Here is a 26193-nt window from a genome sequence, read left to right on the forward strand (position 1 = left end):
GCGCCCGGAGAGAGGCGGAGCGGGGCCGCTCGTCCCTCCCCGCCTTCCGCACCTGCCCCAGCAGCGCGGCGGAGGGCGCGCAGCGGCGCGGAGGCAGGGGCCGGGCCGGGCCGGGCTGCGCGGGGGGCGCGGGCTGCGCGGGGGCGGCTCCGCGGGCGCGCCGGGCGGTGATGCGCAGCCCGCGGCGGCAGGATGCGGGAGGGGAGCGCGGGCGGCCGCGGCGCGGAGAACCGGACGGGCACCGAGCCCCCGCTGCACCTTTTCCCCGCACCCGTGCTCACCGGCATCACCGTTGCCTGCGTCCTCCTGTTCGTCATCGGGATCATCGGCAACCTCATGACCATGCTGGTAGTGTCGCGGTTCCGGGACATGAGGACCACCACCAACTTCTACCTGTCCAGCATGGCCTTCTCCGACCTGCTTATCTTCCTCTGCATGCCCCTGGACCTCTTCCGCCTCTGGCAGTACCGGCCCTGGAACTTCGGGGACCTCCTCTGCAAGCTCTTCCAGTTCGTCAGCGAGAGCTGCACCTACTCCACCATCCTCAACATCACCGCCCTCAGCGTGGAGCGATATGTCGCCATCTGTTTCCCCCTCCGAGCTAAAGTGATCATCACCAAGGGGAAGGTCAAGCTGGTCATCCTCTTCCTCTGGGCCGTCTCCTTCATTAGCGCCGGACCCATCTTCGTCTTGGTGGGGGTCGAGCACGAGAATGGCACGAACCCCCTGAGCACCAACGAGTGCCGAGCCACGGAGTACGCCATCCGCTCAGGGCTCCTCACCATCATGGTCTGGACCTCCAGCATCTTCTTTTTCCTGCCCGTGTTTTGCCTGACCGTGCTGTACAGCCTCATCGGGAGGAAGCTCTGGAGGAGAAAGAGAAAGAACATCGGTCCAAACGCTGTCATCAGGGATAAGAACAACAAGCAAACTGTGAAAATGTTAGGTAGGACCCTTCTTGCTCTGTTTTTCCAAAGGATGTGTGTGCTTGTGTGTGTGTGAGGGAGGAAGACTGAGAGAGCACTGGTAGTTCACTATAGTTGCTTCCAAAGGAAAGCATTTATTGAAAATGTTTCATACAAAGGGCTACACCTCAGGTATTTGTAGAATAAGTCTCCTCCTTCCTTAGATTTATTTCTAACTGGTTTGAGCTGGGGAGTCTCAAACTGTCAAGCAAATGTTGATAACAATCACCGACAAGGACGAATACTGCAGTTACAATTAGCCAGTGCCCTGGAGATTTTTGAATATTTTTGCTCTTTGGTTGTGGATACCGATGTTATTTTCAGAAGGATAGTTTATTTGATTTTTAAACAAAACTAAACCCTTCTCAAACCACAAAGTTGAGCTGCAGGATATGATGTGCACTTAGTTTTTAGTCTCACATGAAAAGAGTTTTATCAAATTTGGGTTATTTACTAGGGTGGCTGTTAAGCTTATGAAAATCAATCTGCATTTTTACATTAGCAAAACACCAGCATGTGCTGAACAGGGAGCATTTTGTCTCCTCTGAGGTCTGTTATCATGTAAATTCTCAGTGACTTTAGGAAAACAGGATCGAGACGATAGTCACTGTCATTCCAAACTTTGTATATTTACATTGCTGAATGGTTTAAACAACAGTTATTGTTGGCACACAGAAGCACAATTTTTAACATACTAAGTCAGTGCATGTGGTGGTAGTTTGATGCACAAAACCCAAAAGTTGTTCTGCGGTTTGGTGTCTGAAAACTGCAGAATCCTTCTGCTGCTGTGTACTTTTATACAAGCAAAAAGTCCTCCGCAGTGCGAGTCATCCCATGGATTTCGGTGGGGATGAGCTGCTTTGCACGGAGAAGGTTTCACGGGCAGCAGCTCTGCTGTGCTCATTTCAGCAGGTTGAAGTGATGGGCTAATGAGTTAGACAAAGAGGTGGCAGTGTGTCCTAAGTACCTTAATTACTGAATGGGAGCCTGATTTTTTTGTTCATGTCCTGCTGTATTACTATGCCACAGCAGGAAGAATAATAAAAACCGCGTCATTCTTTGTGCCCTTTCAGCTACATTTTATGATCAATAGAATTACTTCAGTCTGGTAAGCGTGACCTTGGAAGTAATTCATCATTTGCACTTCTAGAGTTTCAAGATTATGAATCTCTACTTACAATAAGTAAATTGCTAGCTTATATTACAGTCATGTTTATATTTCTGTATACTTAACCGTAAAGAATTTTGAAACAACTTTGTCTGCCCTGAAGTATAGCCGCAAGCATTACAATATTTCAGACACCCTTTTTTTCTTTTACAAGGTCTGAGAACAGCAAGACAGTGGCAAGACTGTCCTCTCTCAGAGAGCCAATATTCTCTAAATGATAACAGTCTGATGGAAAGATGGAAAGAAAAGAAGTTAGTAAGGGCCCGGTACCAGCAGATGCTCAATGCAGTCTGCTCTCGTTGGTTTTAATGTTCTGCTTAAAATTTAGAAGGCACTTTATAAGACTTTAGCAAGCCATGGAACATCAAGTAAATGGGATTAGCATCTACGCTTCTTTTTAATTGTGGGGAAAGATTATGCTTCTAGGTCCGTAATTAAATACCTAAATGTATAGCCTGACTTGCAACGGAGCTATCATACCCCATTGCTGTTGAAATCAATGTGATTCTGCATGCATGAAGATCAAACTGTCAAAAGCCTGACTAGGGATATGCATGCCCACATGTGAAAATATTGACTATGCTTAAAATTCTGGTTGTAACGACCATCATGATTATATTCATTATATGGATTAAACTCCAAAGCACACTTGTGAGCTAGGAACATATTAGCTGAATTTTGTAGGTGAAGATACTGTGGAAAAAATGGAAGTGGTTGGCTCAAGAAGATGCAGAGCTAGAAAACAGATACTCTGAATTTCAGCTCTGTGCTTCAGAGTCCACCACAAATCATGCATAAGTATCCATTAAACTTGGGAATGCTCGTTCAGAAAGTTTTTGGGGAAGGTGCCGACAGTCATCCCTCTTAGCTCTTTGAATCTTGTATCTCCTGTGACTTGACACGAGCAAGGAGGATTGCTGACAGAAGGGAACAGGTTAACTGGTAAATAATGCTTAAGACTGTCAAAAAACCTTGCTCGAGTTTTCTGGTTTTTCTCTCTCTGGTATATTAACAGATACATTCAAAGCAATATGAAAAGTAATACAGGTCAATAGCACACAGGAGATGAACAGAAAAAGTTTCCCTTTCTCTAGGGCGGAAATTCAAATGGGCCAATGTTCAAAGACACACATATTCCTATTACCCGACATATATTATATTTACATATAAATGCAACCATAGTGATAGTGTAATATTACAGATATACTATGTAACTATAATTATGCAGTTATATATTTCGTTTTACTCTTGTTGGAGTAACTCATGTTCCAAAAAATGGACAAACTGGAGGGGTGCACCACTGTCTGTTCTTACCTTGGCACATGGGCTCTGTAAGTCCACATTCTGGTCGTTTGTTTTATTTTTGGGCCTTTGCCTTAAATAATTTTGCTTCCCAGTGATTACATTCTTCATTATAAACCACAGTGTCGAGCCTATTACATTGTATATAATTTGCTTCGGTTAAACACTGCAGATGATAGATTGTTATACTTTTTTGTCAACATTTTGATTCTTTAATTCTCTATTTATGAAAAAGTAAGTTTTATAGGTCAGAAGTATGCTACATCAAATTAGTTGTACAATATACAGGCAGCCTGTTTAGATATGATCAATGTGTATTAAGTATTGCTAATTTATACTCTCAGAGAATGTATTGAGAGACTGAAAACTTACAGGATGCGTTTTCACACTTTGTGATTAATTTGTTAAAGAAATAGAACTTTAAAATAGAATTTTAATCACTGATATTCTAATACTCATACTTAACACAATTTCTTCTGCTGTTTTTATTTTAGTTGTGGTGGTATTTGCTTTCATACTCTGCTGGTTGCCTTTTCACGTAGGACGATATTTATTTTCCAAATCCTTTGAAGCTGGATCCTTGGAGATAGCAGTGATCAGCCAGTACTGCAACTTGGTGTCCTTTGTCCTCTTCTACCTTAGCGCAGCCATCAACCCCATCCTCTACAACATCATGTCGAAGAAGTACCGCGTCGCCGCTTGCCGGCTGTTTGGACTCAAACCCCTTCCAAAGAAAAGACTCTCCAGCACGAAGCAAGAAAGTTCGCGTGTTTGGACAGAACCGAGCGTTATCACATGACACGTGATTTCCAGCGCCAGGGCATCACTTACCAGTATTTCCCAGAAAGCCATAACGAAAGACAAAGAGGGCGAGAAACACAAATCGAAATACTAAAGCTGTACTTTTGTCATCATCTGGATTTGCTGAAAGATGTAATGTAGGCAGTCAAAGTTTAAAAAAAAAACCCTACACTTTGAGACTATCGAAGGAGGCACATGGTCACAGAATTTGGCAGCACTCAAATATTATTTTTCTGCTGCATTTGCCCATATGATTTTTTGGCGCTGACTTTAGCAGGAGAGCTAGGCTTTACCATTCTTCACAGGCAAAGGTAGCCCGGTTCGCTTGAGAGTTTGTGTGACTTCAGTAGCAGCTAATTCGAGCTGAATTTTTTCAGAGTTAACTTTAGTTTTGCTAAGAATTTTGCTAGCATATAACTAGACCCTAGGGAGAGAAAATTGAATTGCCTTTTTGGAGTAGTAAACATGGAATTTGATACACTTTTCATAATCTTAATTTTTAAATAAACTAACATTTTTCTCTGAATGAGGAAAATGATTTCTTAAAAGAGAAAAGGAGAAATAAAATGGATAATTTTTAAATATGCTAAAAATAAATGACCTTCATGTCATGTCCTAGTAGAAAGGAGACGAAAAAAATACCTTCACAGAAGTGGCTTAGAACATAACTGTAGTGAAATATCTTTTTTAAAATATGTATCAGTGGGACAAGGGCAGTGCTGATTTCAGAACTGCAGTGATGCTATAAAAATATGGAATGCAATCTCCCACCGAAGTCTTTTTTTTTTTTTTTCCTAGCTAAATCATCTGTACTTGTTCTGTTCAGCTTGACTGTGAACGACTCGATGTGTCTGAACTTGGAAGCTTTTAGTTGTTTTGATATTTGTAATGAGTCTGTGACTACCTGTCCCTATGCCGCCCACCACCGTACCCTCTAAGTCTGCTAAGGACAGGTCTCCTGCCTGTAAAACACCACTTGTTTCTGTGTAAAGCATAACAGCTGGTTACCAGTACCACGTCCCCCCATAAAGCCTGGTGTAGTTTGCTGCAGTATTAAATTGAGAACATTTTTTTAATCAACGTGACCTGACAAAGTAATAGAAAAATGTGCATTAAAAGACACAGGCAGACACATTCTCATACTTGATCCATAAAAATCTTAAATTCAATTGATTTTTATAACTCAAGTATGCCATTAAAAGGCAAACCAGAAAACTTTCCATCCTTTATGCTAATAAGTATGTCTTATACTGCATCTATTGTCACACCAACACATAGATTTTGTGGTCCAGCTAATAGAGCTTCGGAGCATGCATGTGCAATAGCAGCTTTCTATTTATTTTGTTCTAGTATTTATTACCAGCTGGTCCGCAACTGATTCTCCATAATGAACTGTCTGTTAGCAAAAGTCCTACTGCCTTCAAACTCCTATTAACGCTGATGGGCCATTTTCCGCCTGTTACACCTTTAGCTGACGGTGCTGCTCAAGTATAACTAAAAAGAGAATTTGGCCTCTTTGTATATACTGTGTCTTTTATCTCACCCAGTGCTTTGCTAGGGCCAGCTAGGGCTGATTGCTGCTCCTCGGTGTGGCGCCTGAGCCTGTCTTGCTCCCCACTCCAGCACTCGCAGCAAGCAGAGGTTTGATGTATGCAAACCTATAAATTAAGAGACAAACAAGCAGCAGCGCTATAGGATCATCTCCCGTTTTGTCTCTAACCACATCCGCCTTGCTACTCATTTTGTGCTCTCGCTCGTTGTCGACTGACAAACAGATCTGATGGCAGATGTCATGCAACTCAGGGAAACAAGAAATTTGGGAATCTTGAAAAGATTGTGAAGATGTGAGCTCACTAATAAAATGTCTGTGTAAATGAACCGATCGCACACCTAACGTCACATAAGTGTTTCAAATCTCAGCTGTGTCTGTGGTATTAAATGTGAACAGAAAAAGAAATAAAGTGATGAGACCCTTTATAACCCTACCGGGTCGGTGGCGGTGGAGGATCTGGGACGATTGCACGCAGGCTGGAGAAGCGAGTCTCCATCAGGTTCGCTGCGCACTGCCAGGCGCTTCTCCTCGCCGCGTGGGAGCCGGGCACGGCTGCAGGGCAGGCACCCGTCGGGGTGGGGTACGAAACGGGTACCAGCGTCACCCACAGCATGCGAGACTTCACGGGCTTGCTCCGTTCCCTGCAAGTAAAACCTGTGTCTCAGTTACAGGAAGCAATTCTGCGGGGCCAGAATGGTCCCACAGAGGCTTTTACCTAGCTGAGAAGCTCCATCATTGGGTTTTAATTTTTTTTCCCAAACCTGTACAACTAACTTGATTAGACTATGGAGGGTTTTTTTGGGTTTTTGTTTGTTTGTTTTTTTAAATCAGAAAAACTGTAACGTTAAAGCCCATTAAAGCCCTGTGTAGATGTTTAATTTCTGCATATAAACTATAAACATACAAATAATTTCATTTAACCTAACATTTCATCAGGAGGGTCTGCAAATTTTAACTATACCAACGCTGTGAAAATGCCGCAACTTTGTGTATAGAACAGAATTTAAAACATGTAATCTAGGGTCGCAAAAGTCAGAAGGAAGGGGACTGGCTGCTCATTGCGAAGGAGGACAGGACTTCTTCCTTCCTTCGCACTTAGGAAATGGGCTTCTTTCTGCATGTCACTGAACATTTAGCCAAACCTAGCAAAATACATGCATTTTTATTAAAGAGTAGCCACCTTCACATGACTCTTGCACAAGCGGGAAAATATTTCAGATCCAGCAGGGAACATTCAAGCATTTAACACGCACTGTGGCTGTCCCTGCTGCCGTTGGCACTGTACCGCCCGTTAGCCGTGCTTCCCCAGGACCAAAACTTTTCTATACAGAAACGCTGAAGTCAGGGGAGTCACACTGGCATGCGTTGACTCCAGATGGTGAATAGGGTCTGCTGCTTCAAACAGGTACCACTTCATAATGAACTGCTTTTATATGGAAAACAAGAAAAAAAAAAATCACGTGGATAACCTTCATTTTTGCATCATAAAATCAACCTGTGTCAAATGACTGCAGGAAGATGTCTACCTCCCCACCAGCGCTGACGGATGAATACGGCATTGCTTGGCTCCAGGGTTATTGCCTAAGTTGTAAGAAATAACTCATCGGGGGAAAAAAAAAGTGCAATCAAGATTTCAATAGCATTTTTTACCTGGGAACAGCTAACTGAAGTCAGTCCAAGATAGGTATCATGAATTTGTCTCGGGTAGTAACATGGAGCAAGGTTCCTCCTAGCCTTGTCTCTACCAGGTTCTACATAGGCAGGGCAGATGCTGCAGGCGGAGAGTGCGGTGGCAAACAGCCCGCGTTGGCAGAAGCAACGCTGGCGCTGGTTTAATCATCTATCTCACCTGCTGCAGCTGCTCCATGTTCGCAGCGTACGACTGTACTGGCAAATACTTTCTAGCAGAGACAAGGCAGTTCTCCTCTGTTTCCCAGGGCATTTCTGCAGTACCTCGTGTTCCTGGCATCTTCTTCCCAAAGCCTTCCCTAGCTGAAAGAGCAGGGATGTCTCCCCCACCCCATTTTGGGTCTGGACATGGCTTTTGAGATCTGTTTTACATGCAGGGAAGACAAGAGCCCTTGCAGGTGCTGGGCTATTTATTCATGAAGTGTGGCAGACAGGGTAGCTCCGCAGGAAGATTTCTTTCAGACTGTTGAACCATAGGCTACATTTCTGGAAAGTCTTCCCTGGAGGAACAAACTTTGCCAGTTGTGACTGAAAAAAAAAATGTATAGGGGCTTTATGAGTCAAAATTTTGCTGTGTTCTCACTAACTTGTATGTGAGCAGCCCATATAGGAAATAACTGGAGGTTCACTCATTAAACAGTTCAAGTTTTAAAAGCTTTTCTAACTCTACATTTTGTATCACAGCTTCACAAATAAACAGGAACAATTTGGCTGCATTTTATTTCTTGGCAACAAGTAAAATTGGTGATGAAATAGGTCAAAAGCACTTCACCAGAAAGCTTCATTCATTTTAGAAAAGTACCTTTGATGGAGGCATGCACAGGCAGAAAATCATGTCCTATTGTATTTCTTGCCAAAAATAAAATATAGTGGAAAAATAGCACTTGCATGTCAAATTTTGAGTTGATAGATATTCAGCATTTATGTAAGTTTGTGTCAAATGACATTTGCATAAGCCCTATTTAAAGCAGCAGCCGTTAGCTACCTAAATACCCGGGAGAACCTCCTGTCCATCATGGATCTGCCTGAGCCGGGGTGCTGCAGCCGGCTCCCTCCTCGTCTGATGGGCAAGGGCGAGGGGTGGGGAAGCGGGAGGGATCAGCGGCTGCTGCTGGTCCCTTTGCAGGTTTGAAGGCAGCCATCCCACGCCGCTGTCTGAGACACCCCCGTGCTTGCTCGCGCTGATCAGCACGTTTCCTTACAGGGCTGTTAGCAGTTCCTCTGAGCCCCTCAGTCAATGGTTTCTGATGGGCTTCCACACGGTTTGTATCATTTGCAAAAACCCTCTGGCCTTGAGGAGGTAAATTCCACCTGAGAATTAAATTCGGTACAAAAAACCCTACCTAACTCCTCATATCCCGATGATGCCTCTGTCGTTACCTGCATGTACCCTGAGCCGCCCTCCTCACCCCCGAGCTGAAAGCACGGTGAGTAGATTTTACCCTCGCAGCTTTTCAATATTAGCCCAATTTTACAAAAAGAGAATTAAAGGACTTGGCATTTTAACGCCTCCCTCAAACCATGCTGAGAGCGATGGGGAGCAGATCCGATCACCTGCCTCCGGGTGGGATTCCTTGGGCTGCGGGCTGCCGGCAGCTCTGAGCATCATTTCTGATCCTAAGCTGTGCTGCTGGCCCAGGGCGCTCAGCACAGTAGCCCGAGATAAGCGTTATATGGGAAATAAGTAACCTCTGGCTGACACTGCAGCCTCCGGAGAGCTCAGCCAACGGGAGCCTGAGCGAGCTCAGGCTGTGCTGCCAAAGCCCTGCTTCTGCATCCCTACCGTCAATAACCACCAGCGAACACGTACCAGTGGTCGAGGCAACACCTACACCCGCAGCAGGAGTCATATCTGCACATCAACTCTTACACCCACTCCTGAGCCACTGCACGTGCAGGAGCTTCCTGGAAAATCCTCCGGATAGTCCAGATGGACGTATATCCAAGAGATGCAGGAGTTGGCGTGTCTTGGGAACACCTGGTGTGATTCACACTATTTTACACTATTTGCTGTCCGGCACATTTAACGCAAGCAGTGCCCGGAGGAGCTGGAAGCTCGTAGGGTGTTAACGTGAAGTCTCTCTGTTCATTTAGGCAGGTCCATCACCCACGCACACCCCCCCACAGCCATCTCCTCCCACCCGTGCCTCCCCACCTGATGTACCGCAGCAGACTCCTTCCCAGCGCCGCACAAAGACCAGGAACTTCACAGGAGCAAAATAATTCCCTCATGCAGATGTGCTTGCCAATGGCTTTTCAGTCTGAAACACGATTTTGGGCCAGAGACAGGTAAAACCTCCAGGGGTTTGGCTTCACGTCCCAAGTCCTTGGCCGAACTTTTGCCCAAAGCAGTTTGTTAGATGATGGGGTCCAGCTTTGCCAGCTCTATCAGATCGTGAAATCACAGTCTCAGTTTCCAGAAGCCCTGGCTGCTGCTGTTTAGGAAAAAAAAAGAAAAGCAAACGTTCAAGCAAAAGAAAAGATCACGATTTATCTTTTACCTCTAAATTGTGACTACACAAGTACAATGAAAGAGGATGAAGAAAAAGACAAATTTAATCCATCTTGCATTAACGAAGGTTTACAGATTTCTGCAGTCACTTCTGCTTGCTGTTGAGCCTTAGTACGGTTGTCATTCCAACCCACAATACAGTACATTAGTATTATCAAATATAATTAACACACTCGGTGGGCATTTAACAGGCTTTCTCAGCGCTCTTCCCAGCAGAAAGATCTCCGTTCCCTTCCAAGCCCAGCGCTTGCGTGTTACTGCCCTTCCCGATCCCAGTTGCTGACTGGTGCATGCCATGACTTTTCAAATGAGAGCAAAATTCAGAGCCTCTCATTAACCCTATTACTCGGACCAAAAACCAAAGAGCCTCTACTTCATCTTGGAGCTGCACGTGGTGATGCTGACTGCACGTTTCTCTGAGTCCTGAAAACACATTGACTTGGTTTTGCTCAGCAAGAGAAGCATGGCTCTGCAGCAAAATTTTGGAGAGCAAATGCCTTCAGACTCATGGGGTACACTTGCTGTTGCAGTATTACCTGGAGCCCGTCTCCAACATTTTACAAAGGCACCCGCACCCTGCTGGCCATGAGCAGGCTTGAGGAGCAAACGCAATGTAGGCAGAGGACTATAAGCGTTGTGCAGTATATCCCAGCAAACCACCTGATGGGATGTGAGCAACCCCCAGCCTCTTTAGTCTTCCCTGTGTTTTCAGGCATTCGTGGACAAGTACCTGTGTCCTTCACACATGGGGTTGGCTCCAAACAGACATCAGTGGTGAGACCGCTGCCTGGACCCCAGGACTGCCCCTCACTAGGAGGGTACCAACTCCTAAATCAGCATCTGAAGTGAGCGCTGCCCGGTTGCCAATCTACCGCGCTCTTGTTCTGTGCACAAATACATCCTTTTGAAAGCCTACCGGCTGCTCCTCTAGCTGTACTTGGAGATAAACCACTTTGCAATGAAGTGCATTTTATTGCTCTCCACGCTTGCTTCGTTTCCCTCACTGGGAGCAAAATGAAGGTTTGGTGAATCCATAAGGTAAAATTGCTCTCAGAAATAAAGTACTCCACGCTCAACTTCAGAGGCTGCTCTGAGGGCACAGGAGATGCTTTGCCAGCATTTGCCCCCATTTTGAATGCTGCTGGATCAAGAGAGAAAAACGTTACTCCCTTTTCCTCTTTCTCATGTTCCGATTGATTTTCACATGATTGCAGTGCTGTCCATGAGAAAGAAAAGGCATGGCGATTTCCAAGCCTTTATTCACGCTGTCCTTCCCTGCACAACCTCCTTCCACAACAACCCGGTGCTGCAAATCACCCTTCGTTAGGGCAGGCAGGCAGGGAATCTGACACCACAAGCCTTTCTGCAATGAGCCCGCAGCACGGCGAGCTCCGAGGTGCAGAGATTTAAATAGCTTTAAGACGCCAATATTACAAGAGACAGAAAAAACATACTACAGATTCTCACCAGAAGTTAAGCCGATAGTCATGATCACACGTGGGTGTGTATTCTGCCCAGTCGATAGCACCTTGGTATTTTTAACAAGCGGTGACAACGCGATTGATTTTTGTAAAATTCGCAGTACTGTGCCAGGGGCACCGGCGTGGGGCTGCAAAAGGTGCAATTTTCTGAGCTTGATCGAACCTGTAGTTTTGAACCCACTGAACTATTGTTAGCTTGTGAAGAGGGAAGCGGGTGGCCAGCACAAGGGTTTCCTTGTGCCTCGGTTGGTGCCCGGCTCCGGCAGAGACGCGCTGGTGCGGGGCTCATCCCTCGGATGAGCGCCTGCCTTGGGCGCTGCCTGAGCATCTCTGGTCTGGTGCTGATATATAAGGAAACAAAACCATTTCAGATCTACTCAGATCACAACGGTGGTTTCTTTCTCGCAAGAAGCTAACCTGCAAGGCTAACCGATGCCACTCGCAGAGCCGCTGCCCCCCCGCTTGCCCCAGCCTCAGACAAAGTCACCTTGGACCAGCTACTCTTGCTGCGGTGTCAAAAACCGCGAGAGGTTTGTACTTTCCTGTTTTCTCTTCAGTCTCTGCTGTGGGTTGTGCCTGATTTCCCACACCACAGTGTGACTTGGAGCCTGCCATGTAGCTAGAGGAGTGCCGTTGCCATAGGCCGTGCCGAGACCTGTATCAAGCGTCCCTTCCTGCAGGACGGGCTGACACGAGCCACAGGAAGGGGCTTGCACCACCACTGCCCAGGCAGGGCTTATTTAGAGACTAACCAGCGGTTTGTACAGCTATGATGCTTCTGATTTCAAAACACTGAAGTCAATCACATCACACTTTAAACAAGAAGGACATGAGACAGAGCTATAACATGCAGAAGAAACGCCTAACCCCCATACTGGAGAGAAGGCAAAGACAGGAGCAGGAGCAGCTTAGGCCCTGCGATCCAGAGGAATCACAATTTTAGAACTACACCTAACACCGTACAAAGTCCATACAGCAGCATGCCGGGGAATATTTGGACCTGCTGAGTGCAGAGACCCACTTTTTCCCAGCGTGCCAAACCTCGACGTGCTGCAGCGATGGCTGGGCAGGCACCAAGCAGCATCCCGCCCGGCGCGCTGCCCGGGGACGTCAACGTCTGCAGTGCTGCAGAGCCCTCCGGACCGAGGACACTGCGACCAGTTCGTAAGCATTTTGTGGAAAGAAAGGGCATTTGAAGTATAAATTAATAAATACAATATTTGCACTGGATTAGGGTGAATTTCTCAACCCTATTCACGTTAATCCTCACAAGACCTCTACATCCCTACTGTTTGCTCCATTTTATTTGTAGAGAATAATAGCTTTCATATGACAGAAAGCGAGAGAGATGAGCTAATAAAATTACCAAGAAATGACATCCACTGAGCATTGACCCAAGCAGTTATTTATTAACCATGCTAGTAGACCTAAAAATAGTTTTGATTGCATGCAATACCATCTATGCCAGCAATTAGTACAATAAATATAACTACTCAAACTAATAACAGCACATTCACCTAAACAACAGCAGATAGCAGGCTAATCCACTGTGTTTGAAAGCACCTTGTAAAACCTCTTATTTTTTTATTTTGCCCAGCCAAGAATCTACGCATTGTGAGAGAGCAATTGTCAAGAGCAGAAACAGATGCAATCATTTAGAACTTATTAAATGTAATACCAATGAAATAGCCCTTTCAAGGGATCTCAGCTGGCTTTTTCTGCTCAGCCATAAAAATATTGAAACAAAATGTCCATATCCTCCTCTCCACTTAACCTGTGGTTCTCATTTCTGAGAAGAATAGGGGATGACATGTATATCTTCACTCCAAGGCAGGTGAATATTAAGGCAGAGAATATAATTCTACACCACTTCAATAAATCACAATACATCATGAATTCTGCAATAATTCTATAATTCTAGAAAAAGCTTTGCACAGGAAATAGAATTTATACATCACATTTCCACAATGATCTCTTTATAACTTTTCTCTAATACCTTTGGTTGCAAACAGGTCTGACAAAACCATCAGGTTCACGGAGGTGTCGTTAAGGCTGGGGGAATCACCCCCTCTCCCTAGTCCATAAATCGCTCAAACGTTGCTGAGATCTCGAAGGATCCGTTTAGGTCTTCTTTAAAAACATGAACCGGTCTCTTTATGTACCACTCGTTCAATCCCGAACAAGCACACAGGCAAGCAGAAGAGGAAGAGGTTTGGGTCCGGGTCTGGCAGGAGCCAAGCAGTTCAGCTCCCTCAGCTTCCCCGCGGTCGGTGTTTCCCTCAGGTGGGGTCTGGGTGGGCCGCGAGCACCAGGACTCGTCCCACCTCTTCCTACCAGTTTAAGATTAACTCCCGTGTGTCACCTGCAACTTAAACTTCAGCAAAAGGACAAAAATACGCTGGGGCCGCTGAAGAGAGAGGTGATTTAAATCACCCGCTAGAGACGGACGCAGGCTGGAGCTGCTTCCTCCCACTCCCCCCGACTCTCGGTCCTGACAGACCCTCCCCGTCCCCGCGGGACGAGGAACCACCGCTCTTCCCGGGGGTGCCGGCGCAGCACAACACCGTCACTCCGTCGGCGAACGAGCCGGACGACGAAACTCCGACCTTCCACCGCCACTGCAGGCTCCGCGGGCGAGGTATCGCCATCCCGCCGCCCAGACAGGAAAAGCAGCGCTCCCCAGGGAACGGTTCTCCAGCTGCAAACCTGTGAGCGACAGGAGACCTCCGGTCAGTCGGCCAAGCTCCCGCCGAGAACACAGGCCTTGCTGAGGCCCTGGCCTGCAAGGGAGGAGCAGCCCAGGCCATGCTATCGAGCACAGCACGGAGGCCTCTCAGCTGCGGCTCCCCGAGTATTTCATTTTCAGGGGTGTTTTCAAACACCTCTGCTGTGTTTCAAGACAGGAGGGAGAGGCAGGAGAGCCTCGGTCCCCTGACACAAAGGCTGGAGTTGAGATCTACCTCCCTTCAAGAAAGTGCTATTTACAGCGGGCTGAATTTGAACATCTCCTGAAATTCGAAGACTTGAATGAGTCTGGCAGGGAAAGCTCCGCGGGAGGTGAACAACATGGACTGACGCTACCTCTGGGTCCTGTGTGCTTTCTTGTTTGGCTCGGGGAGCGGGTGGCTCGGATCACGCCGCATCTTGCTTTGATACACTGGCTCCGCATGCAGAGACCCCCCCTTTAGCCAGGGCTCAGCCCTCCTCCACCAAACCAAACGTGCTCCAAACTTGCAACACTGGCTGAAGTCAAAAGCAAAACAAATTCTACCCGTTTCATTTTTGAACGGGCTCTTTGATTACCGAGAAGAGAGAGAATTGCTGCTGCTATAGAAACAGCAGCCACCGACCTGGTGACCGCGCTTGGCTGCGGGCAGACCTGGAGACTGCTCAAATTGCGAGATGGGCCACAGTCCACGTCCAACTACCCCACCAGCCTCGAGGTTCTTTGTAAGGCCTCGGAAGTATCTAAAAACACGAGCCCATGCTCCGTTTCAAAACTTCTCAAAGCAGATACTTTTCTCCCAATGGGTATGAGCAGGCAAGAGGTGTCGGTAAATACAATATTGTCCAAGCCTGGTTACAACTTGTTCCTTATTTCCTTGTAAAACAAAATCCAGTGGAAACTTAGTGCTACTTATCCCACCACTGCCTAGTTTGAGTGTGGGAAAGGGACCCCGTACCTCTGCACCAAACCTGTGGGTTTTAACGTCATAAAACAACACTCAAAGCTGGAACAGCAAATACCCAAATCCTCCTTCACTCCCCTGGGCTTTAACTGTTCTCCACCATCCCTGCAGACACTCATGGCAATGCTGTAAACCAGGGACTACTGAAAATAAAAGATCTCTTCAGATACCGAAGCGGTAATTACTATTCTAGAGACAAATTTAAAACATTTTGTTAACGAGAGATTATTTTGGCAAGCACTGTTTAAATAAAAAAAGAGCTGAGTAAACAAGTGAAAAAATTACTGTTTTTCCTTAGGAAAAACCCACTCACGTTGTAAATTGCAGTAATTAAAAAAGCAAACAAATAAAATGCTGTATTTATGCAGTGATTTGAAGAAAAGCCGTTTAATGTGTTTGCCAAGAAATATATATACATACTAGATTCTTTATGATGAGTAATTGAATTTACTGCACATAATTAACAAATAAGTAAAAGTTCTGATATTTCAAGTGTTTAATTACAAAGAGATAACAAATCTAGGTATTTTTTTTTACCATCCTTAAATTTTCACACGAGCTATTTAAAAGAAGTGATTAAAACACCGCAGAAACCTAACTTTGAGATTATTTCTATAAACTTTTGCTTACTGTAAGTCAGCCCTGCCAAGGGAAGCAAACTGCAGGGCAGCAGTCAGAGCTCGCTGCCACAGCCGATGCGGTCCGAAGCCGGCCAGCCCCCGGGAGAGGACCGCGATTTCCCGTGGATGGGGAGAGGGAGGGCTACAGAAACCAGCTCACGCGAGAAGGAATTTGGCATTCACCTGGATGATCTTTAGGTCAAAACATCAGCAGCCTTTGGACGCACGGTCCAGGTAACAGCCTGGCTGAACTTCACATTTCCAGGGGGTGGACTTGCAATCTGCAGCGTATTTAGCTCAGTCTAAGAACAGATTACGCTATAAACTGCTGAACTGCACCAGCAAACACTTCACGAAGAACACAAAATCATTCCGGTTACAGATCAGAAACATCCCGAGTTAAATTCAGGGCTCCCACTCGTGCTTCAGGCTGCAGCAACACCGCTGACCTGCTAGGAAGGGGCCACGCAGACTGGAAGGGCTGTATTCAATTAAGAAAGCTCCTGGTAATATCAGAAAGAATTAAAACATTTATTGGGCATAAATATATTACATATACACTACAGATACAGTTAAGTCTTACATACATAGTGTAGTATTTGCAAAATCTATACATTAAAATTGATATGGCAGTTTTAATACAATGCATATGAAATAGTCTAAAATTTACAATACAAGAAAAATTATGATTATTTTTTTTTGAAGTTGAAAAGCTTGGAATGTATGTTCCCATAGTGAGGTAAAAACATTTTATTTTTTTCAATTTAAAGAACTGTGCAAGCATAAGGTTCATACACATTCAGTTAGGGCACTTTTCAATCGTGACACTGAATACTGAGCTACTTAGCCAACAAACAGGATTAGAAAACATTTCAAGTTCATAAAGAAAAAGGCAGAACAATATAAAAACATCTCTCTCCTTCCTCAAGGGTTTTAAATATTTAGTGTTTCATTCTACCTTTCTTTTTTGTTGTTGTTCGTAATTTCTTTGAGAGCAGAGAGCCCTCGGGTTGGATTCAATGCCTGATATTGCTGGATCAAAGGGCATAAAGGTGTTCGGGAAAAGACAAGGCGTCGGCAAACGGTGGGTCAGCGGTAATGGAAATCAGAACAGGAATGGTTTAAGATCCGTGATGCTTTCGTTTGTTGTTAATATATGAATGACGATCAAGTCACTATGGCAGAATATACAAACTAAAAGAATGTCAAATTAACTTACTTAGGGCCTGTCCCAACTCCTGCAGAATACCTTCTCCGGTAACCTCAGGGTTGGACTGGGCGGTCTCATTAGCAATGACAGAAGCAAATTAGCAATGATAGAAATGCTTCAAGTGTAACCGATTGCTTTTCTCTACACTTCTGCTCGCTGCTTTTAGTATCATTTGTATTTCAAACTTTCAAAATTGATCAAATCATCTAAAGCAAGGCGTTTTTTTTTTCTTTTTTTATTAAAGCAGTTTTTATTAAAAAGGTGTCAAGCTTGGATTTCATAGCAGCACTGCTGAAACAATATTCCAAAAATAAAAAAAAGGGAATCTATTCAAATTTCTGGGTTTCCAAACTAGCAGTCTTTTCATTGTTTTAAAAAATACACTCTTTTCCCCTCCATTGAAGACAGCTGTATATGCTTTGCTCACAAAATACAGATGCAAGGTCACAAAGTTTCATATCACAAATAAATTTAAATAAGATGTAAATAAATTTGACAAGCCATGACTTTGGCAAAAACAAAAAAATATATATATTTAGCTCAATGCCATTAGTTTGCAAGGCTAAATTAAACTAATTATAGTCAATAACAAAATACAGAACATTTCTAATATTTGCTACATCTAGAGAGGCACACAGAATAATTCATTGATCTTAGCACTTTCTTTCCAGAGATGATTATGTTTTTGGATACATGTAAACGTTTGAATCACTGATAATGGGTTTTTTTGGCATTTAATGTACTAGATGCTCCCATCTTCAAAAACACAAGAAAATGTAAGAAGATTAATAATACTAGGAATGCTGCCAGGTAAAAAGTTGACCTAAAGTACAACAATATAAAACAGACAAAATATAACATGCTATGGGGAGGGTGGGGAGGGGGATTAGTACATAAGTACACTTTTTATTTTTTATTTTTTTACAATAAATAAAAGATTGCACTGTAATTGGTATTTAAAGTACTGTATGCAGTATATAGTATAAATAAACCTAAAACAAAAATAATGTTGTTTTTTCCCCATTACTTTGGTTAAGGGAATATTATGCTAGTACAGGACACTGAATCTTAGACGATGGAGACAGAGCACAAAGTAGCTAGGACAAAAGCAAAACCAAGTAGCAAAAATATACAAAAACAAGAGGCAGGGAAATACACTGTGTCTGTTGCACCCTTTTGGAATCTATTTGCACCTCCAGCTCATTTATGTCCCTGAGGTACTCGCACAATGTTGACTTAATATAAATAATCCAATGATTGTAGAGTTAAAAATTCTAGTATCCTGATGGATTAAAACGTGTATCTTGGAATGGGCAGGCAGGAGGAGGGGGGACATTCCCATCAGAGCAGGACTGTCTGAATTTTGCCATGTACCAAGTTATTTCAATTAGCCCTGTGGTAAGAATAGCACAGACACCCATTTAAGGTATTTAAAATAAACAGATCTCATTTCTGATACCTCCAAAAAAGTTCCATAAAATGGATATCCCTCCAAAAAATAATAATAATAATAATTAAAAAAAAAAAAAATCAACTGACAGTAAAGTTTGCTTACATTGAGTGTAAATCTCACCTAATTCAGTAGAGGCAGTAAGCTGTCACCAGCTCTAATCATATAAATCAGGCTGAACGTAATAGAATAATCTAGTATTAGATTAGGAATAGTTATATACAGTGACAAACAGACAAGTTAAAGCAGCTTTTAATAGCTGAACATGGGAATAACTAACTATTGCACAATGCCCTCTTACTTAAAATTACTGCTAGGAATCAAAATGGTAAAAAAAAAAATCTATAATGCTTCATAATTTATACGCAGTTTGGTTATTTGATTTCTTATACAGGCAGTTTATAGTGTTTTAACTGTAAAAATAACAGATAATTAAAAAGGTTTTTCGACTGCAGGATATTGTTCCAATTTAAATGCACTGAACGGTTAAAATAACAACTTACGTTTTATCTTGAAAAAACTGGGGCAAATGGAGTGAATAATTCATAGGCAACACTGCTAATACTGTTCAAGGAAAACCTGGTACTGTTGACTAACACTGTATTCTAGTCTTACCACTATACACACTTGTGACTAATGTTTAGAAGGAAAAAGAAGAGACAAAAAAGTGACTCATAATTAAAATTTCCTAAATAGTAAGATAAAATAAGAGACTGTATGAACTTCGGTGAAAAAAACAAAACAACATTGAAAAGGCAAATTGGTGACTATTTTGAAACTGTGAAGGAAAAAAATCTTGCTTTTGGTATCTGGTTTGCTTGTTTCTCCAGTTTGACCACTTCCTAGTTTTGAATTTCAAAAAGGTGCATCAAAACACTGATTTATCTTTCGTCAAGCTAGAACTGTAAAAACAAGAGAAGTATATAAAATGTATGGTAGAACAAAAGGATTTCAAAAAAAGGAATATCTGAATAAATGTGTGGATTATAATGCGTAGCATTAGTTAAATTTGTATCTCAAACTTCCATTGAATTCTCTACTTCATAAAGAAGTATTGTAATATACAGGCAAATATAATTGACAAACTTGCAAAGCCAAGAACAATGAGGGCTGCAAACTGTTCATCAGTAGGAATCATGCTCTTTATCTTAGGATCATCTATGCTTCCCATTTCTCCTGCAAGCATGATCTCATTTCGCTGAAGCATAAAGGCAACGGATGGGCTGAAAGGTCCACTAAGTTCCTGTGAGGTATCCAAGCACCGGCGGCAGACGCAGACGCGAAACCGATAGTCTGTGTTGACTTGAAGGCCTGAGATGTGGAATGTGGTCTCTTCTCCCTTGTACACCTTCAAAACAAAACAGCAAGCACAGTCAAATACAAAGAGCAAGACAACCTTCTCCTCCTCCTTTCATAGCATCAAACAAGTTAAAAACATAATAACGTTAGATATTTGCAAGGATTTGGGCCAGAAAGTTAGGTCAAGTCTGAGTCCTGTAAGGAAACGTTGCTGCAGCTCTCAAGGGAAGAACTCACTAGGTCAATGCAGGTTTTGGAAAAATAGAGGCATGTGGAGGACTATGTAAGAGATGTCGAACCATGAGAGGTCTCAATACAGGCTGTTCAACAGACTCAATGCACACAAGGACAGACAAGACTTCAGACAATATATCAACCATAAGACGTACTCATCTTCTGTGGGCATGATAAATACTACAAACACATTTCTGGACTCTTAAAATGTGACTATATGCCCAAAACATGTCTAAGACATAAGCACCGTGTTCGGCCCCAAAAGGAAGAAAACTGCAAACTAAGGTTATTGGAAGACATTCATAAAGTTGGTTACAAATATTATTTTAATGTACTTTCCTCACATTTCTCTCAAGAGTCAGCAATTTTGCCAGAAATTACACTTTCAGAATTGTGGAAACAATAAAATATTATTAAGATATAAAAAAGCTCCTCTTGGTTGCATTGTATATGGTTCTTTAGCAATCCAAACCCATCACGTATTTATGTTAATCAAATGTAGGTACTGTATGACTCAGAGAGCATGAGTCACAATATGAGAAAGAAGAGAGAGAACTGAATATCTAAGAGACAGTTTTGCGACTTAAATGGAAAAAGACCACTGGAAACATTTATGAACTCTGAAAACAAATAACCAGTCAACAACTTATATAACGGAGGGTTGTTGAAACTGGTATTTTATGAAATGAAAAACATGTCACAAAGTGCCTGTGTCTGCTGGGGAAACAAAAAAAATCTTGAACTTCAGATACTTCTTCCTTTGCTCATTTAGCTGGTTTCCTTCTCCTCGCTGCGGGAGCGGAAGGCTGAGAGCACCGCTGCCCTCCCGGAGGGGAGAACTCAACTTCGAAAAGGGTAACACGAGGGAAATTAAACCTGAGCCAACAGAGGACTTCCTGTGCGTTACCCTGGAGTAAGAAATACAGGAGGAAAAAGAAGAGACGTGTTCAGCTAAATACCACTTAAAGAGTCCAGTTTTCCTGCCCGTGCTTGCCCCTGAGACTCATCCCTCAGTTAGAAAGCCAGTTGCCGACTTCTTGAGAAGGTCTGGGACAAAAGATTAAGGTTTTTATTTCATTTGTTCTCTCCCCTCCTTTTAAACTTTCAGTTTTTCCAAATGTAGTTTGAATGATGGTGAGTCTGAGTTTCCAGACTGAAGAGAAGTCCTTTAACTGGCTCATGTTTCTTGGCCCCGAGGCATAAATCTAGAAGCAATGTTTAAACAAAATTATTTTACCTTCCTCAAGTATGCTCAGCATTCGCAGGAAGTTCACTCTAGCTCAAGTGACAGGAATACAACAAATTCATACCATAAATCTCTGCAACTAACCACAGCTATGCACTGTTGCCTTTCTTGTCGTCTTCGCTTGTCTTCCCAACGCCAATGAGAAGTGAGTCATTAAGTTACAGTAATACAGTAACTGCAGGGAAAACAAAACTGCAAGTGCTGTAGTGGTCCACAGAAATAGCGTGAAGGTTGAAACATCTGTTTGCAAAGGGTACCTTATACCAAGAACGACTCTGCCACTCTATTTTCCAATGACAATTCCATTTCTAACACTGACCTGTTGTGGGCAACTGTCCTCCACCTACTCCATCATCAATGCTACACTTTGTAGGTGGTTAATACTGCAGTTTACTCCCAAATATAAATGATCATGCAAAGAAAAGTTGCATGCATTTGGCATGTAAATGTAGTTTCAGCAAGTAATTAAATAAGGATGTGTTTTTCCACAGGACCAGAGTCAGGATTCTTCTACGTGGAGGACTTACCTAATTCCCATTTCTTTAGAGTCCGAGACGTGGTAACTCAAAGCATCTATCCTTACAAAACAACTGTAAGCAAGGCATGTTTTCTGGTGCCGTTGTAATTATTAATTTCATTTCAAAATGTATAATCAGGAGAGCTCTACATGCCTTTGCCATAAATGAACCTTTGCAACCAATATGACTACTTCTAAAACAAAATAAAAATCCAAATAATGACATTTAATAAAAATTTTACAATCTAATCTTCATACATTACATTTAACAGATACTAGGGATGGGATATATACAACCTGTCTTTGCATTGAAAAAAACTGTCCAGTTAATTGTTTTTTCACTTGTTCGTTCTGTCAGGGTGGTGAATACCAATGTAACTGGAGGCTAAGTTTGGCTAAATCAAAGACCTGTATCTTCATTACAGTCTAATGAATATAGATGACCAAGTTCACTCAAGCCAGCTAGTCAACAGCACTTCTCAGAAAAAGGCCAGACAGTCAAGTGAGAGAAGAGTGCATCGTTAAAGTTTGAAAAACAGCTGAAAATCCATTGAATACATGAATTAATATTCACTAATGATAAAGACAAAACATTTCGTGCACCAGGGCTAGAAAGGTGGTGGAAATTCTCCTGCTTTCAGTGGTTTGATGAGTATTTAGCACCAGTGGATCTATGTCCCTTCTCAGTAACAGGTAAAAAATTACTCTGCTTAATTATCATTCGCTTCTGGCAGGAGCCTCGTATCCTCCACAACCGGCTGCAGCAAGCGCCTTGGAGACACTACTGGCTCCAGCTCAGTTCTGTCTGCATTAGTACACTGCATTAGTCGCTAAGCCAACGCAGGATGCCCTCAGCACAAAGATGAATGCTTGGTTGGGAACACCGTTACACTCTGTGAATGGACTTCACATACACAACAGAGAGGAAAAAAAAATTAATTTGACAATTATGTATAAGGTCTTTAAATTTTCTAAACAAAGATTAAACCAAATATGACTGTATAAAGCAGCATACTTTTTTATATGTAGCACATTATGCTTTGGTGGCCAGCAAGTCAAAGTAAAGTGGCTATCCAATTGATCACTTTCAGTTCCTAAAAACAGCTTTTCTGTTTAGGTACCTGAGAATATAATAAAAACATGATGAGCTTTTTGCCTGGCTCCCTCAATGAAAATACCACCACGAGTCATAAACTGCTGCCGAAGCCTCTTATGGCATTTGATCCTATTGATCAAGCCAGACAGCTCAGAGAATTCCTGTAGGCAAGTATTTCTCAATTTCACCGATGTCATTAAATAATTCCAAACCTCCTCCACCTTTTCCAAATAATAAAAATGACAGCCAGAATTGCCCTATAAGCGGCACACTGGAAAGTGTAAGATAACCTTATCTGGTTGTTGCACTCCATTGCAATGACCAGTGTATTTAGTAATTAATAAAAGCCTATGTTGTATGGTGATAAGAAGATCAAAAATCAGAGGCGGGTTTCACTCTATTTAGAAAGCATGCCCACTTGAAAGGTTTAATTTCTTCTAAGTCATCTGACAGATTTCTCTTTAAGAAACTGGCTGGGTTTATTATTTTATCCAGACTCAAAATCAGCTTCCCTCACTCCATTGCTGAGATGCTCATAAAACCTTAAAGAGTTGTGGACAGCAAATCAGAGCCTCTCAGATCACCTTCCACGAGGTGGGCTGCACTGAAAAACTCTAACGAAAGGAAATTATTTGCTCGTCGCATGACACAAAATTGGCATCAGGAGGCAGAGAAAATACTCAATACAAGTAGCACTAATAATAAATGCCAATGTGTACTGTACAATTATGTTGTATTTTGGCATGTAACCAGTACAAGTGCCTTTGACTTGCTATTTAAAGTAGAGAAGGAAAAACAATTTTTTGCCGATTTACACAAATTAACAGTGCAGTGAATGCGTTTCAGAGATTGTGTGTCTACAGAGTCTGAAACAAAGAAAAAACAGTAATAAAAATTAGAGCTTGTTGAGACCGACCGGGTTCTCCCCTGGATCCACCTCTCGGTACAGACCCGAGCAGGCTTCCCACTGCATTGGTGGGGGATTTTTACACACCCAGTGTATCCTACCCATATCTTTTCTTCATTTGGAAAGCATTTGGGGACAGTTTTCTCCCAGAAGAGATACGGCAGAAGCTGATGAAACAATCGCCTCCAAATTCTCTGAAATTTCAAAGGTAGGACGTTTTGCCTCACTGGCAAACAATTTAAGGATAACGAAGCTTTAAAACTCAGCGCTCATTTCCCACGGACAGCTCTTATGAAGAGCCGGCTCCTCGGTGATTTGATCCCCAGAGCTGCTCAACTGGGAAAATAAAACTTGGGCTGCCGAGTCTTATGACTGTTATCCCAAGTCAGCTCCTGCACTGCACAACCCAGCTCACTCCAGATTAAAACTATGCAAAGCTGGAGACAATTTTAACACACTTGAAAGCTAAGTTCTAACTGAGTAAGCTTTGCTAAATGAAACTGCAAGAAACAGAAAAACAGAACTGGGCCACCAATTCCTGCAATCTGCTGTGATTTACATCCTGATTCATAAACAAGGAAAAAATTCCATTTCTTAAAAAGAACTGCAATGTCATAATGCCATTGCTTTTTGAAGTATCCGAATAGATAAAGTGTACAAATACGGAAAAAGGAACACATGGCTTAAGAAAAGGAAAAGGAGTATTTAGTAGTTTTTAACATGCTTTTTAGGGAGCTAAATTGTTATCCGTTTAGCTCCTGCAAATCCAGTTCTTCAGACAATTCTCAGCAGAGAAATATTTACAACGTGTTTACCCAGAGGAAGGCAGAGATGGCTATAGCCCCAGTCTGAAAAAAAGAGCTTTTGAATACTCTGACACCGCCTCTGCTAGGTCAAATGGTGGAGGAGCAGTGGCTCTTGGGAGGCAGAGGGCTGCATACATCGGGCTACAGGTGGAAGGAGACAGCTCAGGTGTGATGATCTAAAGAGAAACTGTAGCTTTACCCAAAAGCCCATCAGTGGCTGACGTTGCAGCAGGGGAAGGAAATGCTAAAGCTACTTAGCTTATTTTATAAGTTAATGAAGATGATTATTTTCTACATGTTTCTACAACGTAAGTGAGGTGCAAGTACAGAGCGGTGGGCTGCTCCTAGGTGTTCTCACATCTCTCGAGAGCTTCATCTCTAGGATGGCACACAGAGCAATAGATTAACAAGGAGCTCAAACTTTGAGAGTTAACAGATGGCAATAAGACTTTGTCTTCTCCTATTCATGTTTTATTTCATAATGGAGTTTTCTGTATTTATTCACTTTAGATACAAAACACACTAGAAAGGTGTAACGATGCCCTACTTCATTCTGGTCCACAGGCAGTCCCAGAAAAATCAGCGCCGTGTACTAAAGAGATACTCTGTGTGAAAAAGAGAAGTAAACATGGCCGCTTATTTCAGCGTGCACCCAACTCTGTGCCAGAATAAACTGAAGCACACTGCTTCATGCCCAGTCAGCAGCAAGTGCCCAGGTGGATTTTCTCTTCTATTAATGAAATTAATATGGGAGAACATCGCATTCTGCTCCTTCTAAAGGGCTTCCTAGCAAAAAGCTGGATCAAGATCTGTAACGTAAAATTTTCCCAGAAATAGGAATCATCACATCTATGCCGCCTGAGTAAGGATTTGTGTGAGCTTTCTTACCGAGTCCACTGAGACTCCGTGCTCAACACCGTGCCACTCTGTGTGCACAACTGTTCCCCAAACAGTCATGGGATAGTCACGTTTTGAAAAGTCAAACACAATCTTCATTAAAAACTTCTAAGTCAGTTTTCACGATGATAGGATCTTCCTTTTCCAAGCTTTTATTTGGATGAAAAGACTAAAATCTACTATGTAAAGCATACAATGTTCTTGCCAATAAAACGCCATGACACCAGTTTAAAATACTTAACACAGTATGAATGCTAAGCCAGTATCAGAAAAGGCATATTGACATCTTCCCAATATGTTTGTCAGAATAACAGTATCTTTCCTGGGGGAGAAACACAGACATATATCAAACATTCTCCCACTCTCATCATCTTGATTTCTGCCAAGCATAGTTACTTCTACAGACAGTAATGCTTAGTAAATGCTTTACCCTTTAATTGGTTTGTTCTGCTCCAGGAGATATCTGCACATGAACTTAGACTCATAAGCTTTTACTCATTTAAACACTGAAAGCAAGAATTAGAGCGTTAAGATAAAATGAGGAAACTGGTTTTGGTCAGTTATCAGCTGTATTCGTCTGAAGTAAATCAACTGGGAGCAGACAGGGAGATGTGGCTCTATGGATTTGTAACATGTCTTCCTAGTTAAAACTGGTCGAGGCCCTGCCTTAAATAGTTGCCTTTAAATTGCTGCAAATAAAGTGATCTATTGACAGAATTACAGACTTACAACAGAGAAACAGCTTTATATGT

The 26193-nt window shown here is 42.8% G+C and overlaps 2 protein-coding genes across 2 annotated transcripts in view; one reads left to right on the forward strand and one right to left on the reverse strand.

Annotated features, from left to right (window-relative positions):
• Positions 1-192: 192 nt before the first annotated feature.
• Positions 193-4234, forward strand: GHSR (growth hormone secretagogue receptor). The gene is made up of 2 exons (XM_075157660.1): positions 193-946; positions 3930-4234. The coding sequence occupies exons 1-2, from the start codon at positions 193-195 to the stop codon at positions 4232-4234; spliced, it is 1059 nt and encodes a 352-aa protein (XP_075013761.1).
• Positions 4235-16289: 12055 nt separating this feature from the next.
• The window catches only part of FNDC3B (fibronectin type III domain containing 3B), a 171561-nt gene continuing 161657 nt past the window's right edge, over positions 16290-26193 (reverse strand). Inside the window, exon 25 of the mRNA XM_075157388.1 lies at positions 16290-19787. Within this exon, the coding sequence (XP_075013489.1) occupies positions 19476-19787 (312 nt within the window). The 3' untranslated portion in view covers positions 16290-19475. The remainder of the gene's footprint in view (positions 19788-26193) is intronic.

The sequence above is a fragment of the Calonectris borealis genome, chromosome 9, assembly GCF_964195595.1.
Source record: "Calonectris borealis chromosome 9, bCalBor7.hap1.2, whole genome shotgun sequence".
NCBI lineage: Eukaryota > Metazoa > Chordata > Aves > Procellariiformes > Procellariidae > Calonectris > Calonectris borealis.

Bases quoted from the DNA above. Each gene is read 5' to 3' on its own strand.
- GHSR (XM_075157660.1), top strand. From the start codon at position 193: ATGCGGGAGGGGAGCGCGGGCGGCCGCGGCGCGGAGAACCGGACGGGC. The intron at 947-3,929 runs GTAGGACCCTTC...TTTTTATTTTAG, and splicing joins GCAAACTGTGAAAATGTTAG to TTGTGGTGGTATTTGCTTTC.